This window comes from Mesitornis unicolor, unplaced genomic scaffold (assembly GCF_000695765.1).
Source record: "Mesitornis unicolor isolate BGI_N332 unplaced genomic scaffold, ASM69576v1 scaffold29187, whole genome shotgun sequence".
NCBI classification, from domain to species: Eukaryota; Metazoa; Chordata; class Aves; order Mesitornithiformes; family Mesitornithidae; genus Mesitornis; species Mesitornis unicolor.
In genome coordinates, this window is record NW_010194806.1 from 29,448 (window position 1) to 45,028 (window position 15,581).

The 15,581-nt window shown below is 38.6% G+C and overlaps 1 protein-coding gene across 1 annotated transcript in view; it reads right to left on the reverse strand.

The window, feature by feature from the left end:
* Positions 1 to 15,581, reverse strand: part of MTMR7 (myotubularin related protein 7) — a 38,016-nt gene that overhangs the window by 8,298 nt on the left and 14,137 nt on the right. Inside the window, exons 4-8 of the mRNA XM_010187932.1 lie at positions 12,786 to 12,943; positions 11,214 to 11,342; positions 9,827 to 9,961; positions 5,304 to 5,436; positions 309 to 418 (exon numbers count right to left, since the gene is read on the reverse strand). Of these exons, the coding sequence (XP_010186234.1) occupies positions 309 to 418; positions 5,304 to 5,436; positions 9,827 to 9,961; positions 11,214 to 11,342; positions 12,786 to 12,943 (665 nt within the window). The remainder of the gene's footprint in view (positions 1 to 308; positions 419 to 5,303; positions 5,437 to 9,826; positions 9,962 to 11,213; positions 11,343 to 12,785; positions 12,944 to 15,581) is intronic.

Genomic DNA, 15,581 nt, shown 5'->3' on the forward strand with positions numbered 1-15,581 from the left:
AATGCTGCTGGGGAGCAAAGTAAGGGCATTCAAATACCCAGCACAACAAGATACAAGTGAGCAGAGCCTTTAGTACATTTGAATTCTTCAGTGAGAAGAACACAAACTTTATTTTACCATATTAGCAAAATGTCCACATGGCAGCACCTAAGAATCGTCTCTCCTCTTATATGAAGCATTGCAAGATGGGGTTTTATTTCAGATAAAACATCACTGAAGGTAACAGAAGTTACCCACAAGCAGAGAATTTGGTCCTCACTTTCTGTATCTGGTTAGTCCAAGTTTTGTTTTCATTTTACACACGTTACCTTTGCAATAAAAATGCCAGCATCCATAATGGCTTTGATATGCTTCAGCCAGCCAGAGTTTTCTAGGCCCCACAGAAAGTCACTCATTGAAGGCGATTTCAGCTCACAAACTGCAAAATAAGCCATATCTTAAACATTCAGTAAATACAGTCCCTTTAGTTTTCACTGACAGCCCTTGTGTAAAATATCCATGTTTTGAAAATAATGGCTACTTCATAGTCTAACACTGAAAAAAACCATATATTTGAGAAATGGAGATGGTGAAATTTCACTCAATATGATGATTTAATTTAAAAAGAGAATCTGTTACAAAGCCTGTTGCACACAGTTTATCAAATGCATCCTTCTGTGCAGCACAGATTTTCCAAAATTGTGTTGGGAGCGAAGTTTTCAAGCCCGAGAGGGGATCTTCTGTCTAATAATGAAGGCTTTGAAACAGAAAGCATTTGACAGACTGACAGCCACCTAAGGGGTGCCACAGCCTCCTATTCCCACCACATTTGGTGATGAAGCTCTGTAAGAGCAGGACCACCAAACTCAGCCTTCAGCATCACCACAGATGATGGTGTTTGAGACAAAGTGATTCACTCAACAGTTCCCCATCCCTGATTGAAACCTTATTAAAACTTCACTTATAGCCAGAAAGTATTCTGACGGTGAGGAAAAGCCATAATTCAGCAAGGAAAATATCTTCCTGAAAACCTTCCAAGCATTATGCCTTGTTCAAAGAAAAAAAAAATCTCCAAGTTTTTACATTTTCTATCCTGTATTCAAGTGTCTGGTTTTTTAATATCACAGTTTGTGACATCAGAAGAAAAAAAAAGCAATCGGAATCTACTTCAGATACCTCAATCCAGCAGCAAACAAATACTCAACAAAATTTGAGTATATTTGAAAATTTGAGCAATTTTCAACAGTGAGATACTAAATTCCCCCCATAAACAGACTACACATTTAATTGGGTCCATGAAGAATTATACTGTCTTTTAAGGAAAAAGACACTAACCAATGAAACTCATTTAAGGAATACAGTGAAAACTGTCATGGTTGTTACTGAGTCAATGTATGATCTGTGAATTAATCATGGATGTACAAATTTCCTCTGGAAATCTCCTAAAAGACTCAGTTAATGATGGCCATTATGACTAGTGGCGTAACTTCAGTTTCCTTCAATGTAACTGGAATTTAATTTCCAGCCAATGTCAGAGTTTATACCACATATGAACATGTCTGACTATCTTAACTCTGTTTAATTCAGGGGCAGAATAGCCTAATGTGTCCATACAAAGTCTTGCAATCTTAGTACTCAGGGCCTCTTCCAGATGGTTATTTTAAAAGTCATTTTTGAAGGATATTTATAAAAAAGCATAGATAGCAGCACTGAGAGCAAACAGCTTTTCCCATGATTAATACTCCTGTGCAGATGGAAGCATGACCAATTAGTAGCTGAATTCTGGATGAAGCTGCTGTCTCTGTTTACAGAAACCCAAGGCAAGGCTGAAAGTGCTTTGCTCATTCCCACTACCAATATTTACTGACCACTGAGCAAAGTTCAGAGTGTCCTAAAGGCATACACTGTATGTTTCACATTATTTTGGCTACTGATCCAGACTTTAATACTGAGTTCAATTATGGATTCAATTATGAGGCTTATCTTAAGTGGTAAAAGTGTTTCCATCTTGGTGAAAAAGGTACCAAAATCTTGGAGAAATAAAACTTGCTGCACTCGCTGTGTGGGCAAAGGAAAATCAAGAGCCCCTGGGAAGAGCTCACAGCAACCCAGCGCTGCTCCCTTCTGCAGGAGCGAAGAAGAAACAGGGCACATGGTGGGAACTGCCTCTTCCACCAACAAAAGTACCAGAGGGGGATGCTGGACCAGTCCCGCCATTTCTGACAGTGTGGCCATCGGTAGAGGAAGGAGTAAATGCTGTGGGCCACATCCTAAGGCTGTCCTTCTGAATGATCTGTCGCTCAAGTCCAAGGACCAGAGGGCTCCTCTTATATCAGCAACTAGTGCTCCTGGTACGAGGGGAGGAGAAGCTCCTTTCTGCTGTTTAAATACAGACAGGGAGCATGTAGGGTTATCATGGCTATGCACAACAAACAGGGGTCAAGTCTTGGTTGTCCCCTGGAAGTATGGCAAAGCTCACCCATCATAAATACCAAAGAGTGGCCTCAGTCAGCTCTTGAAGCAACCTTGACTGAGAAAAGTCCTTCTGCAACATTTTGGGGTTGTTCAGCTTGGAGAAAAGAAGGCCTCGGGGAGACCTTATGGCAGTACTTAAAGGGGGCACACAGGCAAGATGGTGAGGGACTCTTTATCAAGCAATGTAGTGATAGGACAAGAGGTAACAGTTTTAAACTGGAAAAGGGTAGATTTAGACTAGATATTAGGAAGAAATTCCTTACTGTGAGGGTGGTGAGGCACTGGCACAGGTTGCCCAGGGAAGTTGTGGATGCTCTCTCCCTGGAAGTGTTCAAGGCCAGGTTGGACAGGGCTTTGGGCAACCTGGTCTGGTGGGAGGTGTCCCTGCCTATGGCAGGGGGGTTGGACTGGATGATCTTGAAGGTCCCTTCCAACCCAAACCATTCATGATTCCATTATTCTATGATTCCTTTTAACATTAAACATTATTTCAAGGAGGCTGTGCATAGGATCAAAATTATCACAAGTATCTTCACATACACACCTCTTTGAATGAAAAAAAAAATCAATACTATACTAAAGCTATATGAGGCAGCAGAGACAAAAGTAAAACGTTTTTTTTTTCTGGAAGGAAATTCCAGCATGCTGAAATGCATTTTGCTTCCAGAGTACAGTCAAATCTCAACATTTTTTGCATATTCTGAAAAAAATCTCATTATCCTACAAATTTAATCATTTTATAATGCTAATATATTTTGCCAAAAATTAACATTATACAGGAGCAAATACATGTTAAGGTTATGATACATAACACTGCTAGAATTAAAGTCGGTAAAATCACAAAGGTGAAACTAATTTTTTTACCTACTCCAATAAATTATTGACATTATTATAAATATAAATTAGTTTATTCAGCTTTTTCCTTAAGAAACATCATTGAAATGAACACATTCCTAATATACATGTATGTTTAATGGAAAACTGAATAATCAATTGAAAATAATCTGCAGCCTCTCATGTGAAAAAGATCCTCTGACCTTCACTTCTTAATTCCAGTAAGTTGAATAAAATTGCCCTTGCGTTCCTGCAACACATCAGACCCATTATGCCTTGATGTCCTCTTTCCCATCCTGTACACTTCCAAGGAACAATACAGTTAATAATACACACGTCAAACTAAAATCAGTTTTCATCAGTCTTTTCAAAGGTTTTTATGTGTCTTGTAACATCTCATAACAGATCACGAGCAGCAGACATATTTTGTAATTTTGTAGTGTGATGTTTTACCTTAGAAATTCACTTGGGTATGTTTAAGTAATCCTTGATAAAAATTTAAAGCCATACTAAATGTATGCCGTCATCGTCCTTGACAGCCTTTTTGGTTCTGGTTGCCTTTGTATGCACAGGTCAAGTAATAAATACCCTTATAAAAAACCACCAGGGAAACAGATGAAGGAACACTGATACAAATGGAAAAAAAATTAAAACTACACAGCCCCTTATATGAGAAAAGCCCTGCTTGTACACTGAAAGTTACAGGATTATAAAAAAACTCCAACTACTTGAAAGCTTAAAGTGCTTGAAATCATGGATTTAACTTCTCTAATATTTACTCCAATCAGCCAGGTCGCTAAATAAGATATTTCAACATAGCAAATATAAAACCTACAAAAAAAGCAGATGTTTTGAGCATATGGCTTATCTAAAAATAGATGCTAAGAAGTTACACCCGCCAAGCAGCCTGAAGTGTTAAATGCATTAGAAATTACCTCGTTACATGTCAGTTTGGGTCATGAGCCTGTCTCACGAATTTTTGGCTTAGAAATAACATGACACTGTCCCATGCAGCCAGGCTGCGTGTTTACTATTTTAACTTTGATAGTCTTAAGCTGAATAAATAAAGGAACAGGTTTATTCACCCAGCATTTCTCCTAGCTGAACAAGACTTTGTAGCGAACTAAAAATCCTTCTACTTTCTTTCTCGAGACACTTAGACCAAGGAATTGAGTAAAAATATGTCCAGAAGGGAGTAACTGTTTTGCCTGTATCACACTTTACTGTTGGTTTTCATAAACTGCTCTTACTGGAAAACAGAGTACAGCTCTCCTGTTGTGGAAAGTGTAAGCCCTTCTTAGATCTAAAATTCACATTTGCATACAGATAATGAAAGATGGATGAAGAATATATGAGGGGGGGTAGAGTGTCAAGTCAGGCATAGCCAGATCAGGCTGATCTAGGAGATGCTGCTGATAAATGAAGTAAATACCGAGAGTCTGGAGTGGAGTGAGCACTATCAGCTTGTTAAAAATCCACATGTCATTGAGGGTCAAGGATGGCTTATTTGTTCTTACGCTTTTCCCAGAAGGCCTCTAAACAGTAATATACTCAAATGGCAGTAAAGATGTGCTCGTTTATACATTGATAAGTATTTATAAAGCAATTACTATTACTTTCCATGGGATTATGAAGGTGCTGAATGGTTACACCCATTGACTGTGAGTTTCATAAATAATCTTGATGTGACACGCTCTATACAGGGCATGAGTAAGTTTCTGTTAAAATTCAAAGTCTAAAATGCATGACTACCTACTTGACCAGATAAATAATACAAAAAAAATTAAACCAAAGGTTTTCTGAGCTTAGTGTGCAGAATTAGGAAATCACCAGTAGTTGCAATGATGCTCCGTTGCACAAGTCCCATTTACCAGCAGGCAGCTGCATGCGGCTGCAACGGGCAAAGCTCTCTGTTCATACCCATTTTCACTGCTGTTGATTTCAGAGCAGTTACCCTGATTTGTATGACAGAAGGATGAAATCTTTCCTCTAGTTTTCAATAAAAAAGACATTACCTTCAAGCATTTTCTGCAGACTGTTTCTCATGACATGGATGTTCTCAATGCCTATGAATTGAAACTTGATGTTGGAGTAATTGTCTTCATTTTCATATCCCTTCCCTGCTGCTCTGTTTGCCATTGCATTGAGCTGAAAAACAGGGAAAACTGGATGAAAACCACTATCAAACATTATTTTCAAAACAAAACTCACGGTCTATGGCAATAAATCAGACTGACTTAAATCAGGCACAAGAAGCAATTATCAGAGTGTCAACACAACGGGTTAGGAATTGGGGGTCTGTGTACACCCTATCGCAGGGCACGGGGTTGCTGAGGCTCTGATCTCTCCTTCGCATACTTTGAGTGAAACTTCATTTGACACAAAAACGTTTTGTTTTTAAAAAACTATTCTATTTTTGATCAGCATTATGTTTACTAGCAGAAGATACCCAGGAGGTGGCAGTGTCTTCTCTGCCATGCCACTGTTTCATAGTGTATGTACACTGTCATGCTGCCCAAGTTACTGTGTTTTACCACTCAAATCATTGAAAAGTTGATAAAGCTTATTTCTTTGAACCTCAGAATAACAAAGAGAGAGTTGGAATAGTTTTTCCTGAGTTTATACTAGCTTGACTCTAGTTGTGTAAGACCACAAAATATTTGAATTGACAGAATTACCACAAATATTTTCATCTGCAATGCAGCTCTATCAAATATCTTGCTATGCTTCAGCAAAAAATACATTCAACTGGAAGCTAGAGTTTTGCCTTTGAATCTGTTACTTGCTTCCTGGCATGGGAAAGTCACTAAATGCTTCTTCAGTTTTCCCAAGCATAAAATTAGGGGTTTTTTTTAATGCTTAATTTCCCTCCTTTGAAATTCTTGGGGGGGGGGGGAAAACTATCTGCCAAGCCAAATTTTTATCTCTGGGCTGTAAACTAGAGCAGACAGAAATGAATTAAGTACTTTAACTTTATTACCCTATCTATTTTTATTACAGCAAAATCTCAGTGTCCAATAGAAAGAAATTGTGTTTTTGCGTAACGTCCCTGATCTTCTATGAAATGCACACTGTAAGGCTGGGGAGCCTTTGAACTTCCCAAGAAATATGAAGGCTCCAGCAGTAACAGGGGCCCATGCTGCAGAACCTCCACACCTCCAACCATAACCAACAGCTGCTGCTCAGGAAAGATTTAAGAACTAAATGACAAGGGACAGTGCACACCCAGACCAGACTGGAGGGCACTAACAAAGCTTCTGGAGGGACCTTTTGAGGTATCAGTTGGACAAAAAGTGGCTCATCCTCACTGCACTGAGAGCCAGTGCCCATGAAATATCAAAACAAAGCTACTCTTAGGTATTGTTTAGGGGATAAGAGGTGATGCAGATAACTTCATTTCCAGTTCATTTCCCAGTATCACAGGCAGTCCTATTGATGTGCTGTTTCTGTGGTCACTTCTGAAACTCAAACTGATATACTTCAGTACTCAGCTAATGGTATCATAGGATATACAAGAATGTGTCTCTTTCTGATGTCTTCCACCCCAAACACACATACTCCCAATATTCAATTTTAATTTGGAGCCAAATGCATGCAGGTGAGTAAGACTGACTGTCTGCTGCCACCTCATCCCAACAAAGATGAACAAGTCTAGCTTTTTTGCATCATGTCAAAATAGGTCTCCATGGTTCAAATTTGACCCCATAACTTTCAAAGGAAACAGCTGAAGACTAAAAGCTTTTTACGGCATTACAATTTCATTTTAGATACATAAGCAAACACACAAGTGAGACCGCTTTTCAATTCTTTTATTCTGTCCAATTTAATATGTGAAGATAGGCGATTTTTTCTCCTCTTCACACTTTCTAGTGCATCCATTCCCATGAGCAGAACTTGGCAATAGGAATACACAGTTACATTTGTGGACCACCATTAGGAATTAAAATATTGCATTAATTTAATCATGCAACAGAAGGAACCATACTCTAAAATAGGAACCTATGCAAAACCTCAGCATTTTTAATTTGCTCAAGTCCTGTGTAAAACTTCTTTTAATTTGTAGTATGCAATTCAGGAAAAAGTGTAGGCAAAAAAAAGTGCAGGCTTCTTCTCTATCAACCAGCATCCTGCTCATGTTTTGACTATCAACAGACAAAGAAAAGATACAGCCTGCCAACAGCACGTCCTTTCAGGACAGAGTCCACAGTGTGACTTTCTAGAAAGATACAAATTATCTGCTGAATCTTAATCTGTCTCTTTTGAAGTAGGTATCAGTGTTCTAATATAAATAAAACTAAGCAGTCTCTCTCTGCAATAGCACGTAGCTTCAAGAAGAAAGATCTCCACACGAGTCTAAGCCATCACAAACTCGTTAAACCCTAAATGAGAAACATCTACCCCCTAACTGACCCAATCCTCAGTACAATAAATGCTATTAACTGTCTCTGCTGCAGAGCAATTTTATCAGAGAAACCTTTTATTAAGGCAGTCTGAAATAGCCCTCTTTAAAAGCAAATAAATATAAGGTTAAATTTGCAAAGCTTTCTGACACTCAATTATTTTAAATATTGCCTGTTGCCAAACTTTGCAGCTGCCACAATATTTACTAACAAGTTTTCCACATCACCTACCAAAATTTCAACTGTTGCTCTTAAAGTAGTGTTGTAAAGCTCTCTAAATTGAGCTTGTCCTTGCTCAATCTCAGTGAAAAAGAGGAGACAACCTCTAATGGGAACAGACCTCACTTGCCAGATTTCCTGGCATCATCTTTAATGTGGATGATAACCCAGTCCTCTCTTGTTATAAAGAGCTATAGAATGAATTTGTTTCACTCATCAGCATTAAGTTTAAATCAGCTTCTTCTGTAAACACATAGAGGAAGGAATAAACGAAGAAAGGCAGTAGCCTGAGTAAAGCTCTGCACGTGGTCATCCTGGTATATTAAACAAAGTGAAAACAAGGTTTTCTTCTGCAGCCAAAGCTTTTGCTTTGAAGATTATCAAGCACAGTGAGGGTCAGCATAGGAAGAGCACTTGGGAACACTGAATTTGCTGGCCCATCAATATTCATCATCTTTGCAAGGAACCAGTTCTGATGAGAGAAGAGGCAGGTAGTTTTTTAGCTTCCTAGAGCAATGGGAAACTTTGCAGCAGACTCAGTAACTTACCTTTGCATTTTGTACAGGTTCTCTGAGGAATGCCAGGAACAGCTTGCACTGGTATCTATCACTTCCTACATGCTATAGATTTATACATGCATTAGGAGCTGCAAAATTAACTGTAACAGCTGTAACAAGACTGTATTTGGCACCTGAGATCACAGGAGCTTTAGAAAATCAGTCTGTTCCTGCAGCCCTGACAGAGATAAGTAGGAATCTGTGCAAACAAATTTCTTTACATAAGAACTCTTCTTTTTTCCCAGAGAAATTCAATGAAAGCAAACAGTTTTAACCTGCTGACTGGCTCCTGAAGAAAGTCTGCCAAGTTTGCCCTTCCCTGTTCCATTTCTCATATTGCTCAGCTTTAGCCACCTTGCCCTTTCAGGCTCTGTCTTCTGATCTCAGGATGCTGAAACAGCTTCCTCGTGCCTTTTCCTCAAGCTTTTGCTCTCATTTTTCCTTTTCCCCGTTATAGCTCACTCTTCATCTAGCAGGGATTTTGTGGAGATTTGGCTCTTGGGTTTCTTTTCTTCTGATGCTTTGGTAACTTCAACAGGTGAGTTACTGATAGTATAAGAAAGAATGTATCTCTGCTCCCACCTCCAGACACTGAAGCCTATCTAGTCCACGTCACCTCAAGCTATTTGCTAGCATGCCAAATTTGGACACAAGGGTTTTTTTAGCTTCCTCTTTTTTTAGCTTTTTTAGCAACCTCTTCTACATCATTATTGAGTTTCTGTGTTTCTGCACATAGCAATATTTCATAAAACTTTTATCTTGTTCAAAGATTTTAATAAATTATAGAGATATGGCATCTGAGATCACTGTTTACCATACTCAGATTCTCTCTCAAAAACACAAAAGTGCTGGAGATATTCAAAGATGGTCTCCTCAATTCCTGTAACCACAGTAAATGGTCTTTCCTTAGTCTTATGCAGAAGTCATTGAAATTTTCCCACTTGCAGGAGAAATCTTGCATGGGAAATTTTAGTATAAGCAGGCAGAGGTTTGCAACATTACAAACAACTGTAAATACAGTTCTATAATGGGAATTATTTTTCCCAAGGCTCAGTAATATAGTTACTGACAGCTCCTTTGTGTGTGGAAACAGTTACTATTCCAGGTTATTTACTTCTCTGTACCTTAATATTGTTAATAATAAAAAATAGAAAAGCTCAGTGTAAAGAAAAAATATCTAAGAGATAAAAATGTGGGCAAGGTTCTTAGTTAAGATCTCCCTGATAAATCCTGATTTACCTGTGGAGTTACACAGGTGCAACTGAAATCATAAGTATGGTCAGGCATTTGGGCTGTGCATCTTCCCTACTGTATTCATCACAGGTTCAGTCTTGCTATGCACAAGAAATTCACTGTACTTACTTTGGGCCGAGTGTCAACAACATATAGGAAATCACTTGCTGGATTTGCTTTTCTAATGGCCTGGAGCATCTGTTCGTCCTCAAGGCATCGAGCACTAAAGCCAGATAAAGGCTGGCTGCTTCTACATATGGACGCCTGCAGAAAAACAAACAAAAAATCAACATCATTAGGAAGCAGAAATTATTTAGCATGCAGAAGCACACATTAAAACAGCTCATTAGACGTTTCTGTAGGTGTACAGTTATATTGGAAGGGCAGAATGGTAGAATGAATTACATGTCACTCAACAAATTCATTTTTAAAAGGCAAGGATTCATTTTAAAATACAAGCCCATTGACCCAGGGCATTGAATCCAAGTTTTAGAGCTATTTTAAATATAGTCTTCCCCTAATGTAGAATAACTCAAAAGGTGATCTCTAGAGGACGTGATGAGTACAACATTGCAACCACAAGAACACTGATGTAGCAGGAAGAATGGGTCCTTTAGCACTGTCACTCTCTCTTCGAAGTTATGATACTGATTACACTCAACTTACACCAATGCATGCAGGACGAGATATCAGACACACAGATCCTTTGTGAGGACAAAGGGGACACCATTCTCCTAACTGGTAGTCATAGCTGAGCTTAGCCAGTCTCTAGGGGGCTGGGACACAAAATGTGAAAACACCCAGTCCATGGGATCCTTCAGTCCAAGAATCTCCTTTACCTCAGCTGCCAGAAACAGAAGTGCAAATAGTCTAGGTACGGAGTTTTTTCCAAATCATTATGGACAAGTGAGGCAGTTCCTCAATCAGCCCTGAGAGTATCTCTCATGGAGAGGAGAAGGTGGCACTCCTTGCTCTTACAGACAAGGAGAGCCTCTTCAACAAAGCCACGACACGCTGCTCAGCCAGAATTTGGTAGCTCTTTCATCCATCCGTTTTGGGTCTATTCACACACCTTTTCTCGAAAGGCTACTTCCGATTTTTTAATTGCTGCAAGTATAGTTTTTCTCCTCTTTGGCTTGCTCTCAGGCTGTAGCGACCAGATCCTAAATTGCTCTGTTCTCCTTCCAGTCATCTGCCATTGGCCTTCACTCTCCTGCCACCAGGACCTCTTGTACTACTCAGCTTCCTTGTAACACAGGGATCACATTTTTTTGTGTCAGCTGGATGATGAAGCTGAGTTTGAATGACTGCATTAAATGCCTATCAATGAACCAACCATAATTTCAGTGTGTGCCCATATGCACAAACCACACTAACCAGACTACACTAACCACCTTCTATTTTTATTTTTTTTAATACAAAAATCCCTGATTTCTTCTTGTGAAATCTTACTAGAAGAATTATGAAAGCAAGGCCAAAATAAGCAAACACTTCAAAGCTACAAACTCACACTTACGTTGTTATGCTTGCAATAGTAGGAAAGAGCTGGGAAACGCCTTCGGCTCCGAAATTTAGAGCTCCCCACTATGATGTGCGCAGTCGTGGACTTTGGTACATACACTTCTGTAGGATAGGAGTCACAGACCTGTAAAAGGAAACTCAGCTTATTTGGTCTACAAAATACAAGTAACATTAGCCATCTCCACAATAAAAAGCAAAACACCAAAGGACTCTAATCTCAGGAAATATTCCATCATTATTTTATATACACCAACGACATTTCTCAAAGCAGTCTTTTGAAGATGGAAAGTATTAATTCTAACTTACAGGTGGCAAAACTGAAGCATAAGGGTTGAAGGGCTGCATTTCCAAATGTTAAATCACACTAAGAACAGACAGGTACAACATACATTCATACCACAAAAGATTCATCATTATGTACAGGAAGGTTGTATTTACACTTGCAGTTTCCTCTGCGGCAGAATTTGGAAGTAAGGAAAGGAGAGTGTGAAGGTCTCAAACACCCCTCTGTTACAATGGGAGGGGACCTTAGAGCCAAATTTTCCAGCAAATCTGGTAATAAAAAAATTAATGACAAAATAGAGACTTTGAGAAAAGAAACGAATCCATACGAAATGAGGCTCCCAAAAGACAAGCAGGTGTGGCAATGCCTACCACTTCTGAAAGGAACTCAATGAGCTGCAAAACAGCCCTGCAGAAGCTCCTCTAGACACAAATGGGACCACAACTGGGGTTCTGGTCTAACTTCCTTTTCTCGATACTGCCTGTGGCATTCTGGCTGGGGTCAAAAGGATATGCAGTAAACCTCCCTGGGACTTTCTGAGATGACTGAAGGAATTAGGATGCAGGATGAAATTAGGTTCTGTGAGAGTCAGAGATATGTGATGAAGGAGAAAGAAAAAGAAGGGCTTGTGGTTACAGATGCTGCTGTGGCGAACTGGGTTTTATTCATAATGCCATTTTTCCTACACTTTATCTTAAAAGAGATCAACTATTTTTTCCACTTGTTTTAATAAAAAGAAAACAAATCTTGACAGCACATTCAATCTTCTCTGAGAACTTCACAGGCCTTCCTTAACATGAATATGATCCCACAACAGAGCCAATGGAGTGCATGGACAAGCTTCCTTCAAAAATACTTTCGTTTGTTATTACTTCTCACAATTAATTAACATTCTAGGGACTTTAATCATACAAGACTGAACTAGACAGGACAGCAGGCAGCTAGGAAGATATGTGAGCTATCAGATAACTGTGAAAAACACTAACATTCAATCAGAGGCTTCAAAAGCATTGTGATGATAGCCAGCGAGGAAAAAAAATATTGCCAAATTCACTATTTCAAGACATTTTTTTTCCTGAAAATGACTGCATTTTAAGACTTAAAATGACTCCCACTTTCTATGTGCCTTTTCATGTGAAAGAGTGGAAGAACTGCACCTTACTAGATGTGTGTAGAGCACTGAGCACAAAGGGATCCTGCATCTATGCACTACGGTAGTCCACAGCAGGACTGCTGATTTACTTTACAGACAGCCTCTGTAACAGAAAAATCACAACAACTCACTCCGTAGTCTCTGTTCACATCGCTAATCTGCCAATAGGTGTTCGGAATACCCATCCTAGTATATTCTTCATTGAGGTTCACAAGCTTCCAGCCTTCTTCTCGTTCTTCTTTATCTAATTTTGGATTGAATGAGAAACAATACAGCTCTTCGTATTTCACTGAAAAAAAAAAGAAAATAAAAAAGAACAAACAAAACCAGTAAACCAGTTCAGTTTTCTCATCCTGAAATCATACTTCAAAAACAGAACTTGGTGTTGTCCTTTACGTCCTTTCAAAATAGCATGCTTTGCTTTACAAAAGCACGTATCGTGGTTAATAACTATTTTCAAGTATACTTAGAAAGTGATGTGTTCTTCTGTTACTTGTATATGTTGCAATAAATGTGCTTTATTAGTAGCACTTCTTAAAATACACTGTTCTGCTAGACCTCTTCTCTACAGAATCGTAAAAGCCTCCCCCAGCACAACAAAATGTCCAAGATAATATGCTTTCATCCAAAGAAAACTGAAGCCAGTGCCAGAATAGGCACTTGTTCTGCAAAAGAATTTGCTGGCCAGCGGTAGCTTAGAAGTCCCTTTATTAACTTAACATCTGTCCTGTGGCAAAGACAGAAGGTCTGTACAATGGACTGTGCAGCACAACCATGCAAAAATGAACTAACTCAGAAGTCTTTGTCCCTAAACAGGGAAGTTTCCAGTAGATTCAATGAAATCTTAGGTTTGTGGACAGTCCTTGATTTATCAGCAAAGGCATCTGAGATACAGATGATGTAACAGCATTAAAATAGCATATGTTACATCAATAGTTTTATCATGACCACGAAATCATTTAAGTAGCTATGCCACCTGTCACCCTCAGTCAAGGACCATATAAGAAACTTGCTGGTCCTAGAGTTTTCAGCTTTTTCAGTAGTATATCTGTATTTATGCTAATGAGTGTCTTTTTCCTGGTGACCAATGGCAGCCAGACACCACTGTCACTAAATGCCAACTGTCACTGATACAAACAACTATTCAGCGCACAGTTTGAAATCAGCGTTCTCACTGATATTTGAGATACTGCTATGTCACAAGGGTAGGTTTCATCCTGTTGCTCTAAGTTGCTCAAAACTTTCTGACAAGGTTTTTAACTTTAGAATTGAACTAAAGTAAATCCCAGGCTGAGTCCCCTCTGATTTCATAGTTTCATAGTATCATTTCTCTACTGATACACTTGCTCCACAATATAATTTTAACAAGATCAGTAAATTTAAATACTACACTTTCTTTTCTGATTATATATACCTAAAAAGCAGAGTCTTAGAGTACCATAGTAAGGGATTTATAGCAATAAAAATACTAATCACAAAAACAACCACAATATTATTAATAATAGGGCTCCCACCTTTTTCTATAGAAAATACCATTTTTTATTATGTCTTCTAAAGGTTTACTTTAAGTTACATTGTGCTTTTGAAAATTTCATCAAATTGATTATATACATACACACAAAAGTATGAACATAAGGAAAGAAAAGTTCATGTTAAGTCTGTCATGAAAGTACTGAAAGTCAACAAAGTCATGGGTAAGAAGAAAGAAAAGAATGAGTTGCACATTGTATGATATTTTAAAATCTTTCTGTTTTTTCTGATTTCAAATTTCTGTCACAGCACAGATTAGGAAGACGGCCCAGTTTATTTCCCATCTGCTAACATAAAGTTTTAGCATAATCCATAAATCCAATCTGAGCTCTTTTTAATAAAGTGCTTTTGGTAGCAATCTGAGCTCTTGTTTTTCCCGCTGGGTTGTCAGAAGCATCTGGATTTTCTTTCCAACTGGACCTGATGTTCACAGGCACACAGGAAGCTTTTAGAAATCCACCTATTAAAATATATCCAGGTTATTATGACTGAAGTCTGTCTCAACATTACAAGTATTATTACATGACGGTATCTATAGTGGTAACAAAAATGTTCAAGGACTAATAGTCAGTGCCTTAAAGCTCAGTTATCACCTCCTTGCCAGTTTTTCTAGGACGGTCCCTAATCTTTCACACTTATTTTACCTTAAGCATCTACAATCCTGCTATTACACCTGTAATAACTGTTACGGTCAGCTTGTTTCACAAAATGGCATAATTAAGCAAAAAGGCCAAATTCAGTTGACAGCTTGACATTATTAAAAGACTATTAACAACTAGCAAGAACAAAACCAAACACAAATTTGCTCCTTTAGTGTAACTAGGACACCAGATAGCATAGACTATATTAAGCCAGTACACAGGGCTTCAACCAGGTGCCTCTATGGTGGAATAACTGAAAAGAACAAGTGGAGAATGGAAAATAGAGCCTGAATGAGTCAAATTTTCTCCTCATGGAGTAAAGCATACCATCTAATGCTGAGTAACTGTATTACCTAAAGAAAGTACAGATTTGTGCCCAGACAAAATGACACAGCAGAGCCTTGTCAGGGTACATTTGGCTCAACTTGCAATTGGAGCCTTCTAATTTTAAGTAAGCAAGATTTTATCCTGCCTCACATAAAGATCAGATAGTTTGCTGGAGAATGAAAACTATTGTGCAGCTGGATTACGCAAAGAGCTAATTCTACAGTGCTCTCATTGCATCTCTTCATTGAAGCCTTCATGTCCTTTGCAGTTTGCCACTGAGCTCGTATTCAGGGTCCACAGCTTCTCTTGCCTTTGTCATTCTGTAAATTTCTCTGACTACTTTCATCTTGCATCACCCAGCATATATCAAGTTACATCTGCTGCAGTTGCATATTACTACTACTACTATTCTAATTATAGAAGGCACTT